Genomic DNA, 26,844 nt, shown 5'->3' with positions numbered 1-26,844 from the left:
ATTCATTATAAAATGGCCCCCTGTTCTTTACCAATAATATGTAAAACCATTTTTCCTTTTCCAGTTTTTAATAATGTTGTGAAGGGACTGCTCTGGTGACATTGATTGCGCTCCATTTGCAGCCCATTGCATTCACCTTTGCAGTTTTCATAAGTCAAACCTTGCAATCTAAATTTCATGTCGTGAAGTCCATTTATAGCTTTTCTTTGTGTAATGCACATTATTCTGTTGCATTTTATGGTGTTATTACAGTCTGCTGTCACCAATCTTTTCTGCTTCCCAATAACAACTCGGCACTTGACAAAGAAAAAAATGATACCAAAAGCCATTTTGATATAATAGTAGGCTTCAAAATTAATGAACTTTTATAATCAAATGATTATATTCTTTTATTGTAGTCCTGCTGTGGTCACTGTGATGTATCCCACTTCTGGACAATTAGCTTTTGGAACAATTAATTACAAGCATTCCAGTTCATCCATTCCTTTTTAATAGGAATACATTACAGCACACATGCAATTATTTTAATAATGTAGTTAGAGCAACATACGTCTATAATTACAAAGATAGATTGCAACTCACAACACTGTAGAGGTGCAGATGCAACAGTACTCGGGCTCACTCACTACCTATTTTTCACATGGCTCATCTGTAAAGGGGATTGGTAGTGAATGGTTGCATTTTTGCCCTTAATACTGAGTCATAACGGCTAACCTTTGAACAGCAGTGAATTGAATACACAATTGTTTACACCACAACCTTGCACAAAATGAGGTACACTATACAAGTTCAGATTGAAACTTAGTTGAAAAGAATGCTTCTAACTTTGTGGCCATGCATATTAAAGTTCACAATAAATTCGATCTGGATAATTAATAATCAGTGCAATTCGCACACATGGTTTATTGTCTCGCACCCACACACTTTCGCGTTGTTCCTTCACAGTTTATTCACATACACTGGCATCCATGCTTACACTCGTGGCACTTTGCCACTCCGAACTTACCACCACAACAGAAAACGGACAAAGACCTCCTTTTCCCACTCATATCCCCAGTCCTGAGTCGGGTCACATGACGCTACATTATTCCAAATAATTACTAAACATGGCCACAATTCGTTTACTATTTTTATAAGATTTTAATATTTAAACCTAAATACATTATATAATTTTCGACACATTTATCACCAGATAATTTTATAATTGATTGCAATTAAAAAAACAAAACATTATGCAACAGAACTATGACACTCATCAAAACACAAAACAAATATTTTCATGTCCATTTTGCATTACACTATTTTCACTCTACATTTAATATGTAATTTTATTCTTAAGCGCAGAAAATTAAAATCAGAACTAATTTATGATGTGCTATCAGATTTACATAATTAGGAATAACTCCATGTTTTGGCACGGTTTCACCCTCTCCCTTATTTAATGAAGTCTTTGCACGAAATATGAGACATACAAATACTTGTCTGGCACTACAAAGATTGAAACTGAATGGTGTCTTCATAATAAAATAATGACTTACTTTGCAGTTGTTCTAAACATCTTTATAGTTTAATTCTCCTATGAAACACTTACAAAAAGACTGCTAAACAAGTGAACTTTCAGCTAAAATGCCTTTTTCTGAATTAGAAAATATACATTCATGTAAACACAACTCTCACACACATCACCACTGTCTCTGGCTGCCAAAGCCAAACTTTGAGCTACAGGGCATCATGGAAGAAGCAATGTTGATGGGGGATTGAGGATAAGGAGGAGGCTGAGGCAGAAAGAGGGAGAGATAACAGGGTAGAGGTGGGGGATGGTATAATGCTCCTTGTGGGGGTATATAGGGATGAGGTGGGGAGAGGTTAGAGCAACTAGGTGCAGTCGTGAGGTTATATGGAGGACAGGGGGAGGGAAAAAGAAGAGAAGTAAAAAGATTGTGGGTGCATTGGAAAAGAAGGCTGTGTAATTCTGGCATCAGAACAGATTGAAGGACGATGGATACTGAAGGTTGGCACCAGAAGGGTTACAGGAATGTAGGACATATTGCAAGGAGAGTTCCCACCTTTGCAGTTCAGAAAAGCTGGTGTCGGTAGGAAGGATCCAGATGTGACAGGTTCTGAAACAGTCATTGAAATGAAGAATGTAGTGTTGGGCAGCGAGCTCAGCAACTGGGTGGTCCAGCTGTTTCTTGGCCACAGTTTGCCTGGCCATTCATGTGGACAGACAGCTTATTGACTGCCATAAAAGTTTCTGGGTATGGTACTGCATCATAACGTATAAAACTACTGCTGCTGGAGAATACATTATGACGCAATACTGACCCAGGGAACTTTTATGTCGACTGACTCTGGCTGCGGAAGCCTACACAATTATATTAGCTCATTGGTTGTCATTCTCAGGTAGAACCAGCACAGTTGTTGCAGCTTAGCTTGTAGATCACATGACTGGTTTCACAGATAGCCCTGCCTTTTATGGGGTATGTGAAGCCTTTGACCGGACTGAACTAGGTAGTGGTGGGAGGATGTATGGGACAAATCTTGCAGGTAGGTCTATTACATGGGAATGAGCCATGAGGCAAGGGGTTAGGAGCAGGGAATGAGTATAGATGGATGAGGATATTGTGTAGGTGTGGATGATGGAATACCACTGTGGGAGGAATGGGAAGGACAGTGGGTAGGACATTCCTCATTTCAGAGCATGATGAGAGGCCGTGGAAACCCTGGTGGACAATATGATTCAGTTACTCCAGTCCTGGGTGGTACTGAGTCACGAGGGAAATGCTCCTCTGTGACTGGACAAAGGGACTTTGAGAGGTGGTGAGTATCTAGGGAGATAAGGCACATGAGATCTGTTTCTGTATATGGTTTGAAGGATAATTACAATCTGTGAAGGGCTGTGGGAGATCCTTGATATATATGTAGAGAGGCGGCTCATTGCTACAGATGCAATGGCATGGATGGCTAGGCTGTATGGAAGGGACTTCTTGGTATGAAGTGGGTGGCAGCTGTCGAAGTGGAGGTATTGGTGCCAGTTGGTAGGTTTGATATTGTTGGAGGTCCCAATGCAGCCAAGTTTTAGGCAGAAATCAACATCAAGGAAGGTGGCTTATTGGGTCGTATAGTGTGAGATCATGCCCACTCATCTCATATAGAGTGCCTAAAGGGATTAGACTGCTATACAACAACTAAAGCAAATAACATTAATAGTTTTTATTACAAATAATACTTAACTTGGAATTTACAATGGTGTTGCGAGCGATGGATAACATGCAACATAAATCTGAGTCCTTTGCTATATATAATGTTCATGCAAGTTTGAAACACAGTTTGTGGACCACTAATAACTGCTATTGTAGCATTCTCTGCTAGGCCTGTCCAAATACTGAGCGGCTGAGGCTGGCAGGAGTGGCACTTATATTCTCCTCTTGTAGAGGCCGCTCCTATCATGGTGCAGTCCTAATTAGTGCACGATTAACCAATTTCGTTTCACCGCCTTCTCTTCTCTTGCATTCTTCATCTTCATTCTGGTGCTTGTGGTTATGCCAGAAAAAATATGACCAGGTAAAGCAAATGGGGGAGAAGGTGTTGAGGTTCTAGAGGAAAGTAGATAGTGTCTTCATTCTCAACCCAGATCACAAAGATGTTATCAGTGAATCTGAATAAGGTGAGGGGATTGAGATTCTGGGTGGTTAGGAAGGATTCCTCTAGATGGCCATGAATAGTTTGGCATAGGATTATGTCACATGGCTGGCCACAGCCATATCCTGGATATGTTTGTAGGTGATGCCTTCAGAGGCAAGTAACCCTCCTAGCCTTCCTTAGTCACTGTTCTTCATCCAGCTATCCTATTCCCTGTTCCCACACCATCACTACACACTGTTATGTTCCAACTCATATGCAGTCTTTTTAGTTCTGTCCTTTTCTGCCCCCCCCCCCCCCTCCCCAACCATCTAATCAGCCAACTGCACCTAGCTGCCCTACTCTCTCTTCACATCATCCCTGTATGCTCCCACAAGCAGCACTTTAACATCCCCCATCCCTATGCTGATATCCCTCCCTCTCCTCGCCCCAGACTGCTTCTCCTATCACTTTTGCAGTCTTGGCTTTAGCAGCCCGAGACAGTGGTCGTATTTGTGAGTTGCATTTGTGTGAATGTAAACGTATGTCTTCTAATTTAGAAGGAGACCTTACGGCTGTAAGCTTACTTGTTTAGCAGTCTTTTTGTTGTGCCTGTCTGCAACTCAGCATCTCCTCTATATGGTGAGCAGCAGTCTATCCTTTTCATTATACAGTCATTATTCCATACTGGATTTTCCATTGTTTAAATTTCTGTATTGACTTGTGTAAAATGTGACCATTAATGTATATATTCTCTGGCATATTAACATTTACAAATCAATGGCTTGATTGAATGACTGTGAGTAGAGACGGTGTTGCAACTGAGTCAAATGTTTTCTCAGATGTAAGAACTCAGGATAAAGTGGTAAGTTTCTGCGTATCATAGCAAGCCCAGATTTACTTCAGGAGGTGGTCAAGCAGTTACTACACCATACGCAAAATGTTAGTGAACTTTAGTAAAAACATCTCAGTCTCTAAGACGTAACTTAGATGCATTCCAGATCCCCTAGGGTACCAATGGATATTTATTCTGTCACTGAGTTCAAGAATATTATTCATACTTGATTAGCATGGAAGAACAGTCACATAGCAATTTAATTTGAAACTTTTGTATACGGTTTTGACTAATAATACAAGTGCTGCCAGATCTGAGCTGTGTTGATGCTGCAGTCTTCATTGACAATCGCTCTGATGTAAGTAGTTTTCCAGCAGTGTCAGTGTATGGAAGAGCGTGTCTTCGCCGACAATTTCCATTCATGGCTGCCTCTGTCAGCAACTGTCTTAAGCTTATGGCACCATCATGAGTATCAATTGTAGGTAACATGATGCCAGTCTTTGCTTGGCGCCACATTCCTCATTCATCTCTCCTTCTCCTTCTCCCTCCCCCAACCCCACCCAAACATCCATACCATTGTTGTGAAGTGCTGTCATGTGACTGTGGAGGGAGACCTGAATATGGCTGCAGATGACGGAACAGGGATTGTGGCTCTCTGTCCACACCCCAGTGTCCATCTAGCAAATGGCTGCCAACACCAGTTGAAAAACTTGCCACAGGTTGCACACCTGTATCCAGGAATACACAACACTGATCAGGATTAGAACAGGGAGAGCTCCAGGGGAATCTTAACGACTGTCTGTGGGCAGTGTCTTTACAGACATCAGCTCTGGCTGCATGCATTGTATTATTAACAGTCTCTCAAAATGTATGCTATGAACCTTCCTCTAAGTGCACTGTAAACTGTCAATATTAGAAGTCTGTGTCTTTGGAGGCTGTTGTTGCGTGACCCAGTAAAGACTGTTGAGCAAAATATCACCAACCTGTATGGTTGGGACTCATTAAGTTTTATACCCAAAGTGCCTTTTTTCTCTTACTGGTCCTGAAATTGTATAGTATTACCTTCCATCTATCAAACTGTATATCTTCCATTTAATTGTTTTTCAAGTTGGATTTTACATGTATCTCATTTTCTGATACTGCACTATGCCATTCCATCCATAATTGTTATGACTTCTTATTTTTCGATGTAATGTACTAAATGAGTGGATTTCTAAAATAATGCACACTGTCTGAGGTCTGTCTGCCAATTCTAGGAATGAACAGTAGTAAAAGACGTAGGACACTACCTAGTGGTACTCCAATATCATTTGCGTAAAACATCAGTCTGATATTGTAACTAGAATAAACAAATTATTGTTCAACAAAATGTGTGGGTTTTGTAAATATGATATGAGTCATGTTTTTCCTAATCATTGGTTCACCAATGCTTTGCATTTACCTATAAGAATATTATGAAAAGGATAGTTGCTACTCACCAGATAGCAGAGATGCTGAGTCACAGATACGCGCAACAAAAAGACTGTCAGAAAGTAAGCTTCTGGCTATCAAGGCCTTCATTGGAAATAAACAACATGCACACACTCACTCACACAAATGCAACTCTCACACATATTACCACAGTCTCTTGCTGCTGAGGCCAGACTCATAATTGTCATACTGTCATATTCCATCCAGGATTTTCAATTGTCTGAATCTGCCTGTAATGATTTCATAATTGACTGACAAAATAAATAGTTTTTAAGAACTATAAATTGACTCTTAGTATATTTTGTTTGTAATTATTTCTACAATTTAGTCCATTATTCCTGTTTCTGTAATTCTTCCTGTTCAAAAGCCATTTCAACTACTATTGCGTAATCTCTAGTCATTTGAGTCCATTAGTCTCTGTCACATTAAAAAATGAATGAGGAGATAATGTAAGCTGACAGTTTTAAACTTTGTGACTGTAGGCATCTCTGACTAATGGTTTGACTTTAACCTGATCCAGTATCTACACTTACTGAAATTTAGATTTCATGTTTTTAATTGCCTTTAACACTTCACCTGTTGTGACTACCCTCATGTCATAGGCAACCCTAGAATAGTCAAGTCTTTTCTGACATGGGAAGCCAAAGCCTGAAATATGAAAAACAATTACAAAATAATTATTGGCAAAAATCTGTATGATGAATGGAGTTGCTACTTATGTCTTCACGATTTGTGAGTAAGTAGAAAAATGTAAACAGGAACTAAAAAGTAAATTATTTATTTCTATCAGTTCCATATTGTATGTTTACTTGTTTTACAAATATGTGTTTAAAAATTGCATGAAATTTTCTGCCTTTACCAGGTCTTGCTTCAAAAATGGTCTTTGGTGTAATTAGATGTTGAAAATATAAGGAATAAGCTACCACACGAGATTTGTTGCTGCTCTCACATGAGATGCACAGTAACACAAGGCTGTGAGTCAGCAGCTCATTGTAATTGGGCACTATGAGAGCTACAGATATGTGACATGTAATAGCAATGTGTGGAAGCAATGAACGAATCCTGACATCAGTATATAATGTATAGTATATTTTAAAGAAAAAAATGGTTCTAAACAAAAAAGTTAACAAAATGACTGCCCCAAGAGTAAAAATAAATTTCTGGTGTTTGATATATAACTGCAAGCATAATGCAAAGTAGTGTGAGACATACATAACTAGCGATCACTGACTATTTTCTGAATGATTACTGGAACTGTTCAGTAAATGAAGCCAAACTGCTTATCATAATATTAGACCTCAGCTTACATTAAAAATCTATCTGCTATGACCTTCATTACAAACAAGGAGTAAAACAATATCATAGTTGGGCAGGAGATGTTTAACAAAAACCATGAAAAAACAAGTGAATGATTGCAATTTCACTGCTCAAAGTACATCACCCCTTTTCTCACGTCTCATTGGTTACCTGAAATTGTCCTCCCACTAGATAAATGAAACTGATACATTTGCAACCTACACGCCAAAGGGTGAAGTGTCTCAACTGGTGCAGCCCCTGTTCTGCACATCAACCTAATCATTTACTGTGATTTGTTTAGATTTTTTCAAAATTCATGTTTTTATACTTTCTTTTGACTTACTGATGCTCAGATCTATTCCTTTTTTCAGTCTTTACAATTTCCTGTACAAATTTGGATTTCTATTTGACACTCTAATTATTATTTTCAGCAATGTTATCTTTATATTTGCATTTATTTAGGTTACATGACCCTAAGTAACTGATGTAGGATATTTCAGAGTTTGTGCATAATACAGAATTAAAAGTGACCTCTTCATTTTACAGTCTACAGCAACATGGAGACTACAAATAATGAACAAAACTTCAGTAAATAGTTAATAGTCAATTTGTCACTTTAGACAAGAAATCTATTAGGAATTCTCCAACCACTTCTAGTACTGAATTTTAACACAATTGTCTTGGTCGCCAATATAATTTTCATGTATGACTTCATTACGTTTGAAGATAGCCCCATCATCAGATTTTTGTATGAAAAATCCAATACAAGAAAATATATTTAACATAATGCATAACAACACAGTGAAGCAAATAGCAGCTAAATGGCAGTAGTAGAAAGGATATAAAATGCAAATTGCCAATAGCAAGAAGAGCACTTCTGAAGAACAGAAATTTGGTAAAACAAACAAATGTGTTAGGAAATCTTTTTGAAGGTATTTTTAAGGAATTTAGCCTTGTACAAGAATGAAATGTGAAAGGTAAATGGTTCAAACAAGAACACAATGCTTTTCAAATATGGAAGTACAGAAGAATACGATTTTGGTATGAACATTGTGAATAAAATTCCAAAGAACTTCAAAGCATCTAGCGAAGGGAGGTAATTTGACAGTGACCGACTAATGGTGGTGATCTGTATGTCAATTGAGCACTTACACAGCACTTTCAGTGCCATTTAATAGTAATAGTTTATGTACCAGCTTTGGGTTTCACTCATTTTCTAATGATCATCATCAACAACATATCCGTGTGTGTGTACTTGTTGCCCAAAGCACTGGGTGAGTTCATATATATGTAATGCTTCCAGGCATTTACAGCAGAAGTTTGCAGGGCTGTGGCTCAAGTTTAGAAGACTTGTTGACCAAGCACAGGATAGATGTGTGTTTAGTAGAACAGGTTATGATTAGAGACTCTCTATGTTAAGTTCACCAGACAAAATATTAGTCATCCCCTTCAAGGATTACGCTGGTCACTTTGAAGTACTGTAGAAGGTGTAGAATTGATACCACATATCCACTGCTCATAGGTCACGGCAGAATAGTGGTGTGTACATATCAGTTGGTAGTATGGAATTAGCTAATAATATAGGTAGGCTTGGATACAGGAAATAATTGCAGGAAGGAACTAAACATCATCTTTGGCTGTATCCATAACCACATCATAAATGGATTTGTCTTATTTGTTAATGTATCAGTACAGACTGCCAACATGTCTACATGGAATCATGGACCACTCACAGCCAAGTAATGTGCACAAGGACAGTGGTCATAAAATGATCGTAACTGGCAGGACCAGAGACAAGTGTCATACCTTGTCAGTGACACTTGGTTTCATGCTGGTACCGAACAGGAATTGCTGTCGTCACTGTATGCAGCTCCATCTCAAGCATTATCCAAGTGAATGCGATGAAGGAAATTGTGTGTAATGGACATATGGAGTTGGGTATGTCGCACAAGGCCATGGCTTACAGCAGAACTTAAGTCTGCACACCTTTAACGGGTGAGGAAACACAGGAACTGGACAGTATCTGACTGGAGATGGCCCGAAAAGTCCAGATTTTCTTTTTTTCTAATAATACAAGACATCTTGTGCACTGAATGCCCAATCGGGCATTTCATCTGTAATATGTGGAGAGTACAACTTATGCTGAAGATGGTTCTAAGATTTTTTGGGGGTTGGGGGAGGGTGGGGGGGTGGGGCTAGACATACACACACACACACACACACACACACACACACACACACACACACACACACACACACACCAGGGAGAATGTCTGGAATTATCTGGAACAGGGGGCAAAATGGAGCAATTAATTCCCTGCAGTGTGGTAGCTCTACAGGATTTAAACCCATTCCTCCCTGCAATGGGGATATTATCAAGGCTACAGGCAGAGCTACAGTCCACAGAGGATACTGTGGCCGATGCGCAGTGACCAGTTTTTGCCCAAAGCACTGGGTGAGTTCATTCATTTGTCCGGGAGGGGAGTCCAAAATTGCCTGCTTTCAGCTGGTAGGCTACGTGCTGATACAGAATCAAGGTGCATGCCTTGCAGTCTTTCTCAAATGGTATTAGAGAAACTATTCAGTAAAAAAAAATAATTTTTTCGTTACTAGTAGCTTTATTTGACAACTTCACATTGTCATGTCCATCATTTCATTACTGGTCATGTTATTGTGACACCTGCATTTAAGTAAGACACTGAGCAAAATTAAAAAAAATAGGGGTCACTATGATTTTGCGTTTGGTGTATTATTACAAAATATGATGCCACATATTAAATTTAGCTAACATGGGGGTCTATCTATCACCAGTCTCAAGAAAGCTCATCTGATGCTCCACACTCATTTGCGACCGCACAAGCCAGTGATAAAGCCAGAATAAAATATCCACAACATTTCTCATTTACACAAACAGTTTGAGATATCGAAATGAGATTTTGGCAAATGATAGCACTCAAACCTACATTACCTACTGTGTTATTCTACTAAATACAGATTTTTTTCCATGAAACACTGCAATTTTTAAGGAACATTGACAGATGGTGAAAAGAGAAATGCTGTGGGTTTCGGAACAGCATAAGTGAAGACATTACACATTTATTTTTGTACTGGGGATGTGGTTTTCATAAGCAAATGACCCTACTTTTCCTCAGTTATTCACTTAATAAAGTATTGTTTCAGCATTCTCTTGCAATTGTGTATGCACAACATTTTAGTGAGGTGACAATGCGTGAACTCCACTGTGATTTGGCAAAAGAAACCGATTTTAACATGGCAACAAGAGAAATGTAAGTTTTACTCAAAATTTGCCACTCATAACACTTCTCTGAAATTTACAAATGGTTGACAAGCCACGTGAAAATAAAATGCAACTTTTGTTGCATTTTCATTGGAATTCTTTCTAGATATTAACCAAAGCACAGTGGACAGTAGATCTTTAGAATGGTCACCATGCAAGTGTGGGCATGGAGAAGCTACATTTAATATTTACAAAAAATTTGAGCGTTGGCTTCGGCTTAGAACGGCGCTTCTGCTCCAGTGCATGGCACTTCCCCTAGAGCTCCTGCCCGCAACACCCACCACTATCTCTCACCCCACAAATGCCCTGCCAATTGTGCATCTATCAGCTGCATTATTCTGTGCACACTCCACCCTCTATTAGTTTGATTTCTATGGGTAGTGATCTTTTTTTGTCCAGTTTGCTTATACTGCTTCTATAAGGAAATAACTAAAATACACAATGAATCCTGTATAATAATTTTAAGATAAAGCATAGTGCTACAGATAGACAGATGTTAAATGAAACACTTCTGGCTGTCAAAAGAGCATTGTGTGAAGCCATCTGTGAGTATCATAACAGGATACCCCATCACATAAACTACAGAATTCAGTTAATATGCAAAGGCTGCCAATGGCACTAAAGCTCGTGTTCAGTTACTTGAGAACATAATGGGAAATGAAGTTGAGAGTGTGGTATCGGCCAAAGAACCTGGTGCCACACCAAATTCAACAATGCTCATCAATATCACAGCCATTAGTGATGTATCACTACAATCAATGACAATGAATGGGAGATGCTCCCAGAAACGCTCTCTCTCTTTCAGCACTTCAGTGCCATCATACTCAGCTCAACATAGAGCCAAGCATGGGCTCACTTGGCTTCAGTTCATAACCTCCAATGAAGCAGTCAACATAATCTTGTTTGGATGCTAGGCCTATTCATAACTTAAATGGAACTACGCTTTTGTAGAAATTGAACTTCAACACAACAGTTTGTGATTGCATGTATCAAATGAAGCTTTATTGTTCAAAGAGAGTTACAATTATTCGACACATGTCTGTAGCAGTGGGCTGCACAAAGCAAACCTTGTTATCATTCTTACAATAAAGTGAACTAATGTTCAATATGTTGTTCCAGTTAGCTAATTTTCACAACAATCAAATGACCCACTGTTATGGCCAGATGATTGTAGTTCCATCAGGCCATAAAAGAGAGTATCAAAGCAAAAGCAGAAATGCTGAAATCCGTTTCAAATATTCCTGTGTAAAGGAAGATCCAGGAGTGTTGCCATATTTTAATTCTTGCACCCTGTAAATGTGAGTAATATAAATACTAGATCCAGGGGCATTGAGAAATAGCTGAAATCACTAGAATTTAAAAAAAGACCTCAGAGCATGATACAGAGCCCTCCTCAGATTCTGGGCATAATTTGCAGCTTAGTTTGTCCCTCAAGAATGGGATAACTTAATTGTCAGAGAAATGCTGAAAGGCTCATGAAAGAATGTTTGGGCCTGATTGAGTTGAATCCAAAGGTGAATGGAGAATTAGTCTTTGGAGACAAGAGAACCACCTGTATGAATATCAAGAGTGTAGCTGGACAACCAGTTTTAAGTAAAGAAGGGAAAGCAGAAAGGTGGAAGGAGTACATAGGAGGTCTATACAAGGGCGATGTACTTGAGGGCAATATTATGGTAATGGAAGAGGGCACAGATGAAGATGAAATGGGAGATATGATACTACGTGAAGAATTTGATAGAGGTCTTTCAAGACCTAACTCAAAACAAGGCCCCAGGAGTAGACAACATTCCATTAGAACTACCGATAGCCTTGGGAGAGAAAGCCATGACAAAACTCTACCATCTGGTGAGCCAGATATATGAGACAGGCAAAATACCCTCAGACTTCAAGAAGAATGTAATAATTCCAAACTCAGAGAAGGCTGGTGTTCACATGTTTGAAGATTACTGAACTATCAGTTTAATAAGTCACAGCTGCAAAATACAAGGGTAATCCTAAAAGTAAGGTCTCCTATTTTTTTTATAAGTACATAGACCTGTTTATTTCTACAATCGTTTAAATCAGTTTACAGCTTTAACATTTATCTATTTTTCAACATAATCACCATTTCTGTCGATGCATTTTTGTAGATGCTGTGGAAGTTTTTGTATGCCCATGTCATACCAGTTCACCACCATGCTGTTCAGAAAGTTATGAACCTCTTCTTTCGCCTCATCATCGGAGCTGAATCGCTTTCCGGCCAAATGTTCTCGTCACCTGTGACAATTGAGTCCAGAAAGTTGTCTTGTTCAGCTGCAAGGCAGTGAAGAAATACGCAGGAAGCATCAACTCATTGCTGCATGTGGTCTTCAGTCAGCAAGCGTGGCACCCATCTTGCGCACACCTTCCGGTAGGTAGTTCAATGTTTCCATTCAAATTCTGTGAGCGGTGCTTCGGGAAACCTTGAGAACCAACGTGCAGAGATCATCCAGGGTGATCCACCGACCTTCACACATGCTTTGCTCAACCTTCAACACTGTCTCCTCAGAAATTGACAGTCTCCCTCTCCTTTGTTCATCGTGAATTTCAGTCCAACCAGCTGTAAACTCTCTACACCACTTATTAACATGTTTGAAATCCATGTATGACTCACCATACACGTCCGTCAATTGGCAATTGATTTCAATTGGCACAGTGCTTTTTGCGTTCAAAAACCGAATAACTGCGCGCAATTTGCTCTTGCCGGTAACATCCAACGGGAACTCCATTCTCAACAGCTGCCAAGCCAAGACTGAGCGCCTCAGCACAGTGTGCACGTTTACACACAGTGCGTGAAGCACTCTTCATAACAGTGTGACCAACTGCCACACAAACAGAGTTCTGTACTTACAAAAAAAGTAGGAGACCTTACTTTTGGAATCACCCTCATACTAACATGAATTTTTTTACAAAAGAATGGAAAAACTGGTAGAGGCTAACCTTGGGGAAGATCAGTTTGGATTCTGTAAAAATAGTGGAACACGCGAGGCAATAATGACCCTACGACTTATCTTAGAAGATAGATTACAGAAAGACAAACCTACATTTCTAGCATTTGTAGGCTTAGAGAAAGCTTTTCACAATGTTGACTGGAATACTCTCTTTCACATTCTGAAGGTGGTAGGGGTCAAATACAGGGAGCAAATGGCTATTTACAATTTGTACAGAAACGAGATGGCAGTTATAAGAGTCGAGGGGAATGAAAGGGAAGCAGTATTTGGAAAGGGAGTGAGACAGGGTTGTAGCCTATTCCCAATATTATTCAACCTGTATATTGAGCAAGCAGTAAAGGAAACAAAAGAAAAATTCGGAGTAGGAATTAAAAACCATGGAGAAGAAATAAAAACTTTGAGATTTGCTGACGACATTGTAATTCTATCAGAGACAACAAAGGACCTGGAAGAGCAATTGAATGGAGTGGACAGTGTCTTGAAAGGAGGATATAAGGTGAACAGTAATAAAAGCAAAATGAGGATAATGGAATGTAGTCGAATTAAGTCGGCTGATGCTGAGGGAATTATATTAGGAAATGAGACACTTAAAGTAGTAATGGAGTTTTCCTATTTGTGGAGCAAAACAAGTGATGATGGTCAAAGTAGAGAGGATATAAAATGTAGACTGGCAATGGCAAGGAAAGCGTTTCAGAAGAAGAAAAATTTGTTAACATCGGGTATAGATTTAAATGTCATGAAGTCGTTTCTGAAAGTATTTGTATGGAGTGTAGCCATGTATGGAAGTGAAACGTGACGATAAATAGTTTAGACAGGAAGAGAATAGAAGCTTTCGAAATGTGGTGCTACAGAAGAATGCTGAAGATTAGATGGGTAGATCACGTGACTAATGAGGAGGTACTGAATAGAATTGGGGAGAAAAGGAATTTGTGGCACAACTTGATTAGAAGAAGGGATTGGTTGGTAGGACACGTTCTGAGGCATCAAGGGATCATCAATTTAGTATTGGAGGGAAGTGCGGAGGGTAAAAATCATAGAGCGAGACCAAGCCATAAATACACTAAACAGATTCAGAAGGATGTATGTTGCAGTAGTTACTCAGAGATGAAGAGGCTTGCACAGAATAGAGCAGCATGGAGAGCTGCATCAAACCAGTCCCTGTTCTGAAGACCACAACAACAAAAACAACACATAAACTCCTTGTCAGTCCAACATTTTTGTATCAAGCTATCTGTGCTAAGTATTTTCAGAGGACACATTCAATATTGTTTTACTGGACGTCTTGTCATACTAATCACAGAACCATAAATGTTGCAATCATTTGTTCAATGATAAGTCTGTTCCAATAACGATTGAACGTTGAGTTGTGACTTTGTCTAATGTTTTCCATTACATCTGGAGGTGAGGCAGACAGTCAGTAGGACCCAATCATAAGTTTTAATATAACTGTGATGCTGGGTCTTGTCCAAAGAATATAGCATGCAGCTTATTTCTTTCTTGATGGATTTGAGCTTCTTTTCTACTGTGACAACCACACTGCTTCTGTTTCCCATAGAATACCGTTTTAATATATTGATTACTTAAACTTACCCTAAATATTTCACAGCAGTCAATTTCAGTTCCTAGTAGTCTTTTGCATGATAATATTAGGTAGCTCCAATGCCTGCTTCAAAATCTCAGCATGCTTCAGTAGCTGAAAACTTTGTATGCACTCTCACACATGCAACCATCTAAGTGACATTAATACATCCGTGACCCATGTTGGAAGATCCAACAGCTCTCAATCCAGTGCCGTAAGTCAAGAGTGTCACAGCCTAGCTTATCACCGGATCTTCAAACACACTGATTCAAGCCTTCCACTCGACAGGATCAGAGGGCCATGATTAGCTGTGCAGAGAATGCTATAGATTAGAAACTTTGTTGAAATACTGTGAGCACGGCTGGTTCTCTACCATCCACTGGAATGTTTTCAGCATGTCCTCGTAGCCTAGACAACATGCATCACTCGTTTGCACAACAATCTGCAGTTGGTTGTACACTTTCCTCACGATGTCTGCTGAAACAGCTGCTTAGACATGTTGAATGAGACCCTCAGGCATACACAGTAAGTGTGTGAAATGATCCCTCTTATCTCTTGCTGCCATGTCTATAACGGGTGCCATTACAATCTGTAAATTTGAACTGCTGGCAATTAACAAACCATCATCTTTTGCATTTGCTTTCCTTAGACACCAGATACAGTAGGTTTTCCAACAGATGCAATATGCTGCACTGGCTCAATTTCAGTTGTAGTGGGAAACCCCATCTCAAACTTCTGGAATGAATTTAACACTCTGTAGGAGTGAAAGTTCCTGGCAAATTAAAACTATGTGCCAGGCCTGGATCTGGATCTAGGGGACTAGGGGAAAGGGGGGGTGGGGGGGTGGGGGAAAACTGGGGTTTCTGCCCCGAGGTGGGAAAACATACAGAGCATGTTGGGCTATCGATTATTCATATGATTTTGAAATGCATGCCAGTTGGTTTTTGAACTTTTTGAACACATCGTAAGTTGATTCCTGAATGAACCATAAGCTGATTCCTGAACGCTTGCATAGTGTACGTGATGTGTCTGCCAGGAGAATCCCACCTGCATCCAGAAGTAAGAAACTTTCCCGCAAACAAAAGGGGACAAGAGTATATGAAGTGAAATGAAATGTCGTGTGACGAGGGCCTCCCGTCGGGTAGACCGTTCGCCTGGTGCAAGTCTTTCGATTTGACACCACTTCGGCGACTTGCGCGTCGATGGGGATGAAGTGATGATGATTAGGACAACACAACACCCAGTCGCTGACTGGAGAAAATCTCCGACCCAGCCGGGAATCGAACCCGGGCCCTTTGGATTGATAGTCTGTCGTGCTGACCACTCAGCTACCGGGGCGGATCAAGAGTATATGAGCTGAGCTGAATAAACCGAAAGAGGTGGATGCTAATCGCTGTTTATTTATGTGGTTTATCGGGTGTGCAAATGATCAGTGTTGTTATAATTATCAGTGAAATCTAAAGATTTGGACTACCAGAGAGGAAATAAACAACTAATAGGAATAACAGGTAAGAAAGATTACATATTATCTTCTCGGTGTACCCATAAAAATGAAATTTTGACAACATTTTTGCCACATTACTACACTACTAAGCACCAGTCATACAGTCCCCAGTTAGCAGCTGCCATAAGTTATATTCTCAGAATAGTGTGGAAAACATGTTGTACGAACATGTAATAAAACCTAACTGGAGAATAAACGTGGGATAACTGAATCGGTGTTTCTGGGAGGCTTAGGGAAGTTAATTGGAGAATAAGTTTTGAGAAATGAAGGAATAGTTACAGAATTAGTGATAACAAGATAGTTTGTTAGAATAAGGAAGGAGATGAAATGGGGACGTCACACCAATTAGATGGAAGAATCTGACAATTCCAAATTTATATAAAAATTTTGTACTGCTACTTTTCAGTCTCAAGCTTGAGAAACTGGAACATGTGAATGAAATGTGAAACTATTTCCTATAATAAAGCTTTTTGTTTGTTGTAGGCCTAATCAACATTTGATGTTGATATTTCGTGATTTATATTCTATTATCAGAAGGAAATTTTCATTCTGCAGCAGAGTGTGCACCAATATGAAGCCTCCTGGCAGTCCTAAGGTTGACCCTTGGTCCGGCACACAGTTTTAATCTGTGATTAAGTCATGTCTCCACAATATCCTCTTCCACGAGTGCTAGTTCTGCAAGTCTCTCGGAATAACCTCTGTGAAGTCTGGAAGGTAGTAACGAGGTACCGTTGAAAGTAAAGTTGTACGGACAGGTCATGAGTTGTGCTTGGTTAGCTCAGTAGGTAGCGCACTTGCCCAAGAAAGGCAAAGGTCCCGAGCTCGAGTCTTGGTCCGACAGACAGTTTTAATTTGGAAGGAAGCTTTATATTGTCATGTTATTTATGTAAATGAGGAACATAAAAATGAAAATTTGTGTCAAAACAGTCTCACTTATGTGGTGTGTGTTACAATTGCTGCAATACTAGGAAGTCCTATTTCATTTTATCTAGCAGACATTGACAAAACAGACACAATCAAATTGAGAAACCACACCAGTCTTGGGTACTAATTGTATTAAAAACTTTTTCAGTGTTAGGCAATGGATTTTTTTTATTTTTCATGCCGCGAAATGTCTGACAAACTTTGATGATGTAATAGTTCTTTCTCATGAAGGGTCTCTAGCAAGATTAGAGAGAAAAAGTGCTAGGAACTAAGGATTGAAGAAATGTGTGCTGCCTTGCTTGTCTCTTGACCTTACTAGGTTTATGTTTCATTTATTTAATTTTATATCACACAAAGATAAAGTTATTAGCTAATAGGCAATAAAGAGTGCAAATTTTCTGAAGAGTTCTTATTCTCCTGGTCACAAATAATCCCACCCAGTATTAATTGTGAGGTTTCTTGTAAGGATTGGGGGGGGGGGGGGGGGCTAGGATGTCAAACCAGCCAACTGGGGACACAAGAGGCGCCATAGGATATTTTAGTTTCCACTTACCTGAACATAGGTTTGATTTATTATTTTTTTTTTAAATATACATGTTTGAATTGCACAGAACAAAATAAAATGACATGCAATAGAAGAATCCTGCCTGATAAGGTGTGGCACTGCACTTTGGCATACTTAAGACCACATGGCATGTCTTGCATATCCTTGAAAATATAGGTGTATGTCTCATAAATCAAACTCTTCAGAAATATGTGCGCTACAAAATGAAACATTTTTGAAAAATCGAGTTTTTTTTTATTTTTGACATCCTATCTCAAACACTCGAGAGGAGGAGAGGGGGTGTCACTATTAGATTTTTGCTCTGGTTCAGAAATATTGTAGATCTGCAGCTGCTGTGTGCTGGACCAGGACTCCAACCTGAGATGTTTGCCTTGCACATGCAAGTGCTCTACCAAGTGAGGTTCTCCAAGTATGACTCACGACCCATCCTCACAGTTTTACTTCTGCCAGAACCTCATCTGCCTTCCAAACTAGGCATCAGTGTAATTTTTATGGAGACTTGTTTTTGCTATGCTGAAACATTTCATCAACTAGTAAAATTGATCAGTTTTGTGACACCTTTTTTCGGGCATTAACCGACATACGCAGAATAAGTGCTGTTGCTGCCAAAAACGACAGAACTACATAGTGGCAGTTGAAATACTTGTTGAAACTGCTTGGTAAACCGTTCATGTGGTGGGTGCAGAACTTGTGGGGGGGGGGGGGGGTCAAGGAGAGTGATCGATGACAAGCGAAACTGCTTCTGGGAACTTGCCAATGGGACTACTTCAAATGAAGGACGAGTGGTATACAATAACATAAGAGGTCATGTACAAATGGTACTTACTGCCACAAATTAATTACCACTGAAATAAAACACGGAATCAAGCAATGGTGCCACAGTATTGTGGTGACCATTAGATCGACTGCTGTACTAAGTGCAGTTTTTAGTGTTGTGTGAAGTGATACCTTTCTCTAAGATTGCTTTTGCTTGTCTTGCTATTCAAACCAGTATAAATCTTCAACATGAAAGCACAAGTAACAAACTTCAAAATACCACGATCGCTTTAGTAGCAATTAATGCGATTGTCGCATTCTGAATTTGCTACTTCTGTTTCACATCACTCTAGATCGCCCCCTAAGTGGAATAAAGTCAAGTATACACTAAATGATGAATAAATCGTTATTATGTATTACCATATATCATTTCCTCATTTGTAGTTACGGTAACAGCAAAGCTTCAAGCGTATAGTGTCACGCACATTGCACATAGTCTGATCGCCAAAGTTGGCAGTGACTAAATGTAACCAGTAGACGAGAAGCCAAGGAAATATAGGCATACTGAACTGGTGTTGAGCATGCTGTCTGCATTGATGCGAAGTCTATAAGTGTAATTATTTTAGCAAAAGCAACGTTTTCTAATCGCTTTTAATTCTGTTAACAGCCAATAATTAATAGCCAAACTTTTTAAGACACCTGTGGTTTCAAAGGCAAAATAATTTTGTGGTGAAAATACAGCTTAACGCACGAAATCCATTCTTACAAACATGTATTGTTTCTTATATGCGTGAAAAACATACGTTTCAAGACGCCACGGTGATGAATTCGATTGGCCGAACTTTACCTGGATGTATGAATGCACTTGGCACGAAAACTTTTCAACACTTTTCCCGAATTACAAGACATAAAATTCAGGATTCTCCATCATAAACTGTTTCGGACAAGCGTGATAAACAGTTGGGATGACTGGTTTGCAAAGTTAAACTAATCTGAATACAACTGTCGTGTCTCTGTAGTCATTACACATATTATACAGCAGTGGTAAATTACATTGTGCGCTCGTAGAAAGATGCAATGATTTGCGAGTGCGCCTTGGTTGGCAGGACTGGAATGTTTGTTGATGCGTACATGGCTTACCTTCTGACTGTTACCACTGCTCTGTGCTGTTTCTGCATTTCGTGGTTTTCTTCTGTGCTGATTGAGAACGGGCGCATCCGTGTTGATCGCCAGTCGTCTCGTTTCTAAACAGATGCTCGGCAACCGTATGGGCCATGCAGGGACGACGGTATTGTTGAGAACTGCGTCACGTCGAGATTTGTTATTTACTCTTAGACCTTGCGCACGCACACGGAGCGATTGAAAAGGAACCCAAGGGGCAGGCGATCTACACCCGCAACTGGTTGCCGACTAGGTGGCAACGCACGTGGCGCAATTCTGAAACGAGGAACTGCAATTGCTGTGTGCGAGCGAGGAGGAGAGGGAGTATTGTTTGTCGCATCTGAGCAACTCTTGGTTACATTTGGCACATCAAACACAGATATAAGCTTGGCGGAAGGTGCGGTTCTCTATTATTATAATATATTATTATAACATACGAATGAGAAAACAAAGAAAATTCTGGATTCATTCGCACATGCAAAGGAACATAATCTACAGGCTGCATGTAGCAGCCAAGGAGCTGCAACATACAGATTCGATAACATGGTGTTGTTTTATTTTGAAAACCCAAATGTCTTGAGATTTGTGTACACGGAAATGTGGTGACAATGGTTTGTGTTTGTTAAATCATCGGATATAAACACCATTGTCTTTTACGTATCGGAGACTTGCGTCTTTCCTGTCGTTTTCTCGCTGTTTTCACCGTTCATTACCACTTCATAGTCTAATTTCACAGAACGACAAAGACCAGTAGCCACAAAAAAGAGCTCTCTCTGTACCGGCATAAGTTCACATTTTTTTTATATTTGTTCCCATTGTCGCACCGGTAATTTTAATATAACAATAGATGTACAGTACGCTACATTCACACCATGTGGATTCTTTTCCCACTTCGCACCATATTTTCTCTGTCAAAACCCTTCTGCACTAGCCAGGGAGTTGCGGTTGTGCAAAATGAGATGTTTCTCCGGTTGTGGTAGAAAGGTAAGGTTCACAGCCAACTTGTTCGTCTTCGAATTAAACCAATACAGAGCTGTGGTCGAGAACAGGACGCATTTCAGATCGCTTGGCGGTGCGGACGCCGAGTCGTTGGCAACTGCTTGGTAAAGAGTCACACAGCTGTTACATTTGAGTTGCACCGTGTGCGGAGGGTCTTTGAGACGTGCGGAAAATAATCCTAGCATAACAGGAAACAGCAGGACGCATTTATGTGGGGAAAGGGGGCAAGTAGCCTATGGTGCGCAAAGGAAGGAAGGGTGAAATTAAAATGGAAAGAAAAAGTGGAAAAGTAATAACATCGATCAGTGACGTGAAAACTTTTGCTATATTAAAATGAAGATAGTTCTGGACATTTTCGGAGGTAAACATATGCGAATCATATACTTTATTTACTCAGTGGTGTGGTGCCACAATATTGTCTGGTGCTGGATCCCTGGTGAGTCCTATTATTTTTATGTCTTTTTCCACTTTTTTCACCTCTCGAAATATTTGCTAATGTGAAAAATGGTCTGGAATCCATGTTATATTTTAGGCTCCTTATAACTTACTAAGTCAGTTTAAAGCTCAGAGAATCGTAACGGCGTAGCATTTACAATAGGATCATGCCTAGTAAAGAACTGTAGAGTTCAAACCAGCGTTTAGGTTGAGCACAGCATCACCTTTGCATTTTTTACCCATGTCCAATATCAATCTACATTAGAACTCAAATGTCAGTTAACTGACTCTGTAGAACTAAAAGGACTAGATGTGAGTAACTGTTGTGGACAAGGCTATTTTGAGTTGCGCAAAAAATCAGGCTCTAATTTAAACTTAGCCTTAAAAGGCGCTTTAGAGGCTAATCAAGAAATAGCCCCGTATTTCTAACCAGTTGAGAATATCAACAGATTTTTTGTCTACAGCGTGTTAAAGTGGTAGGACGTAAAAACTTGAACTGTGAGTGCTTTCAAAGTAAAGCCAAAGGCGCTAAACCGAACGCATTGGACTAGCAGGTGTGACGTCATTTATGCGCTTACACAGAGATTCATTGACATTCTTAAGGATCTGACAAACATAATTCTTGCGAGTAAGAAGTATAACAAAGGGGGTGTAGCAATAGGACCTAAAGTTTTAATTTACTTCCACAGCTTTGTTGTTCGATCTAAAATACGGCTACTAGAATGAAACGTACAACGGTAATCCCGAAAGTAAGGTCTCCGGTTTTTTTTATTTTTTTTATAAGTACAGAACTCTATTTGTGTGGCAGTTGGTCACGCTGTTGTGAAGAGTGGTACACGCGCTGTGTGTAAACATGCGCACGCCGTCCTGAGGCGCTCAGTCTTGGCTTGGCAGCCGTTGAGAATGGAGTTCTGTTGGGTGTTACCGCCAAGTGCGAATTGTGCGCAGTTATTCGGTTTTTGAATGCAAAGGGCAATGCGCCGATTGAAATGTACCGCCAAGTGTATGGTGAGTCGTGCATGGATGTCAAAAATGTTCGTAAGTGGTGTAGAGAGTTTGCAGCTGGTCGGACCGAAATTCACGACGAGCAAATGAGCGTGAGACCTTCCATTTCTGAGGTGACAGTGTTGAAGGTTGAGCAAAGCATGCTTGAAGATCGGCGGATCACCCTGGATGATCTCTGCACGTTGTTTCATGAGGTTTACCGAAGCACTGCTCACAGAATTTTAGCGGAACCATCGTAGTATGGGAAGGTGTTCGCAAGATGGGTGCCATGCATGCTGGCTGAGGACCACATGCGGCAACAAGTTGATGCTTCTCACGCATTTCTTCACCGCCGTGCAACAGAACAGGGCAACTTTCTGGACTCAGTTGTCACGGGTGAGAAACCTGGGCATACCACTTTACACCTGAGACCAAGCAACAATCAAGCCAGTGGTGGCATCCTTCTTTGCCAAAGCTGCGGAAATTCTAACAAACACAGTCTGTCAATAAAGTCATGACAGCCGTTTTTTGGGATCGGAAAAGGGTATTGTTGGTCGACATTATGCCCACTCTGACCACAATTAACCCTGACAGGTACTGTGAGACTCTAAAAAGCTCAAACGGGAAATTCAGAACCGGAGAAGAGGAATGTTGAGCAAGGGCGTACACATTCTCCATGATAACGCTCGCCACACATCGCTCAGCAAACCGTTGCTCTCCTGCAACAGTTTCAGTGGAACTTAATCACCCACCCACCCTATAGTCCTGACTTGGCGCCCAGTGACTATCACCTGTTCCCTACGTTAAAAGAACATTTGGCCAGAAAGCGATTCAGCTCCGGCGACGAGGTGAAAGAAGAGGTTCATAACTTTCAGAACAGCATGGCAGCGAGCTGGTATGACATGGGCATACAAAAACTGCCACCGTGTTTACAAAAACGCATAGACAGAAATGGTGATTATGTCGAAAAATAGCTAAATGTTTAAGCTGTAAACTGATGTAAACCACTGTAGATATAAACAGGTCTATGTATTTATAAAAAAATATGAGACCTTACTTTTGGGATTAGCCTCGTATAGTACCTAAGACCCCAAAATATGAGAGCATTGCATTGCAGCTGTGTATGACCTCTTTGGGACGGTGGTGTTAGAAAGAATCATTGACAGGCATTCCTAACTAACAAATAAAGACATTAGAGAATCACTTCAATGCATATCACATAACTTGATGGGTGAGGTTGTGAAGGCATTGCACATCGTGGGAGATAAATTTTTCCTCTTCCTTTCTTTTCTTTCTTTCTGTTTCATATGTATATGTGTATTTCTGATGATATGTTATAGTGTTTATTTGCCCTGTGTTTGTTAGTCATAATATGTTTTCGAAATTAATTTTTTAAATGAGTAAATACATTTGTCTGGTTTATTGAGAAGGTAAAATATTTTGATTGTTTGCTTAACACTCGCTGAAAATGTTTATTGTGATTAAAATAGTTTGTACAATTAAAAAATATACTGAGATACTGTAAAAAATAGAATGAGAGCGATTTGGGAGTATCGATAGTGACGGGGGAACAGTGTGTGTAGAGAGAGCCTGAGTTAGATGGAGGTGGTGTGAACACGTATTGTTTGATGTGTGCATTTGTTTTCTTGCAAACTGGTGCAAACGGAACTCGTTAATGGTGATATATGTTTTTGTTCTTTCTGTACTGGACTGTGAAAATGTTTATTATGGACAGAGAAGCTGGACTGTGTAAAACCGCCAAATTGAACTGGGTCTTGTACTACAATACAGCCATGTACAGACAACATTGTAGCTATGGGTATTGAGGTGAACTGTGTTCGCTTTGACTGTATCGCATGCACTTTGCAAGTTTCAGAACTTCGATGTATGCTCGCGTTGTGGCTGAGAACAGAGTAAATAATTATTCAAGTGTGACACAGGCGTGTTAAAAACTGTGTACTATGAACGTGCTGATTCCCGGCAAGCGTGGTGGTTTCGTGGTCGTGGTTACCGAGTAACTAATGAACTGTAATTCCACAATCGGAAAACTTTAAAACTGTGTAAGGGACAGTGTTACTCCAAATCTTGCGTGTGATAGACATGAAATCACGTGTACACGCCAGTCTGAGTGTTTATAACAACATAATATAGTCTGCCAGTGGCCTATAATACGGCACCGACGTCTACTTCGCTGGGCAGAGATCATTTGCTACATGAGAAGAATAACAGCCTTCATTCTATCAACGGAGCTGATGCAACACAAACTTCTACCGACGAGCTGCTGCAACATCATCTTTAACATCATAACATATTACCGTCATCTCAACACATCAGCAACGAAAAGATAAGATACAATGCTTTGCGCTCTCCCTAGTGAAATACTAAAGAGTAATTCTGCGGAGGGACTTGTAAATTCACTTATTTCCATTAAAAAATGTTTAACGTTGACTATGGTAATAAAACTACTTTCACTGAACTTTTTGCTTTCATTGTAGGTGTGATTGACCTGCCAGTATTTATAAGCAGTTTTCTTTCATTTATGCTATATTTCATTTTAAATTAACGCTGCTGCATTTGCATGTATCTTTGTGTGCCTTTTGGAGGAAGGTATTATAAATGCGAGTGTAGTATTGATTCAAAAGTGAGTAGGCAAAGTTTATTGTGTGATACGTTCACGCGCGTAAATCGCGGTGTCCACCATTAGTTTCTGAGCATCGGCCGATGGGATTAAAGCTACTTATTCACTATTGGTGCAAACTTCGCGGCGAGGGTAAAATTGAATGTGACAGATGTCAGCCCACACAGGCTATGTGTCCATGGTATTCAGTCAGGTTACCACACTATGATAAGTAGAAACATCGAGTTTTGATGATTACAGGGGATAAGTGTAGAGATGTAAAGCCTACACCGTCAGCCTTTACGTGATTATTAATAGAATTGTGTGGCACTTACACGTTCAGGAGACTATTTCATTGCAGGGTGTTTTGTTCCACGCAAGTCGGAGGTAAAACGAGTTCTTTTGGCGTGAAATAATCAGATACATTCTCAATAGAGTTATTTTCACAAGACTTGTATAAACACACAGTCTGTAATCACACAAAGTATAACCCCTAGGAAGTTTTCTTCACAAGGTCTGGATGTGCTGCAGCACGGATATGTCACATGATGTGCCAACCAATAGCAGTCGATCAGCTGTAGTTTGCACTCGAGTTCATTTTTGAGAGTCCATGCAGAATACAGTGGCCGATGTGCAGTAGTCAAATTTTGTCCAAAGCACTAGACATGTTCAATCGTGTGGTCCAGTAAGCCGACAGTGTTTGCCCCCTTCGCCCGGTAGGCAGTGACAGAATCGCTACTTATACATTCATGATGCTGTGCCTATCATTTCGTTATTCATAGTTATTGTGGTATTTGCATAGAAGTAAGACACTTAGCGAAGTTCGACAAAGTTTGCAATGAAAAATAGGGGTCGCTATAATTTTGCGTTTGATGCATACTACATATTACACTGCTGCTTATGAAATTTAGCTAACATATTAATGTTTTATTTAGACTTGGGAGGAGGTCTGTACTGTCACCAGTCTCGAGAACATTTATCTGGTGTAGCACACTCATTTGCGATCGCGTGTGCCAGCGATAAAGCCAGAGTGAAATATCCACAACATTCCTCATATTTCATAAATGGGTTGAGATATCGAAAAAAGATTTTTGAAATGACAGCATGCAAAGAGGAGAGTATTTTGCCATATAGTTATTATGCAAAACTTCATTATCTACCATGTTATTCCACTAACTACAAACTTTTTAAGGGCCATCGATAACAAGTGAAACGAGAGATGCTGTGGGTTTCGCAACAGCGTAAGTGAAGACATTAGACGTTTATTTTAATGCCGAGGATGTACTTTTTCATAAGCTACTGACCTTACTTTTCTTCAGTTCCTCACATAATGAACTTAGTAAGACACTGATCGTAATTCTCTCGCAATTGTGTCGGCACAACATGTTTGTAAGGTGACACTGCGTAAATTCTGGTGTTCCATTTTCAGCAGAATTCTTTTTTGATACTAACCAAAGCAGAGGTGACAGATCTTTTTGAGTGGTCACCTTGCAAATGTAGGCATGCAGGGGCTGCACTTAATTTTTATAAAAAAATGCAAATATAGGCGTCAGTTTAGAAGGGCACTTCCCTCTTGCACTCAGCACTTCCCCCACAGCACGTGCCCGTAACCTACACCACTACCGCTCCCCTTACACGTGCTCTGCCGACTGCATGTCTACCGGCCACGTTATGTTGCGCTCTCTCTAATGTGCGGAGTGAGTTTACGACTGGTTTTAGCATTCTGGGTGGCGTTCATTCGACAGTTATGTCGAGGCAATCTGATCAATATGTGTGGCAAAAACAAATCTTATCCAGTATTAAACAAGCAAGCGAGAGGAGTAGTGTTTAT

At 40.0% G+C, this 26,844-nt stretch overlaps 1 protein-coding gene across 1 annotated transcript in view; it reads right to left on the bottom strand.

Moving 5' to 3' along the window:
• LOC126282351 (uncharacterized) overlaps positions 1 to 26,844 on the bottom strand; it is a 123,043-nt gene that overhangs the window by 71,373 nt on the left and 24,826 nt on the right. The window contains exon 3 of the mRNA XM_049982008.1: positions 19,958 to 20,154. Within this exon, the coding sequence (XP_049837965.1) occupies positions 19,958 to 20,154 (197 nt within the window). The remainder of the gene's footprint in view (positions 1 to 19,957; positions 20,155 to 26,844) is intronic.

This window comes from Schistocerca gregaria, chromosome 7 (assembly GCF_023897955.1).
Source record: "Schistocerca gregaria isolate iqSchGreg1 chromosome 7, iqSchGreg1.2, whole genome shotgun sequence".
NCBI classification, from domain to species: domain Eukaryota; kingdom Metazoa; phylum Arthropoda; class Insecta; order Orthoptera; family Acrididae; genus Schistocerca; species Schistocerca gregaria.
Note: the sequence above shows the minus strand (reverse complement) of the source record. Positions and strands in the feature narration are given on the sequence as shown.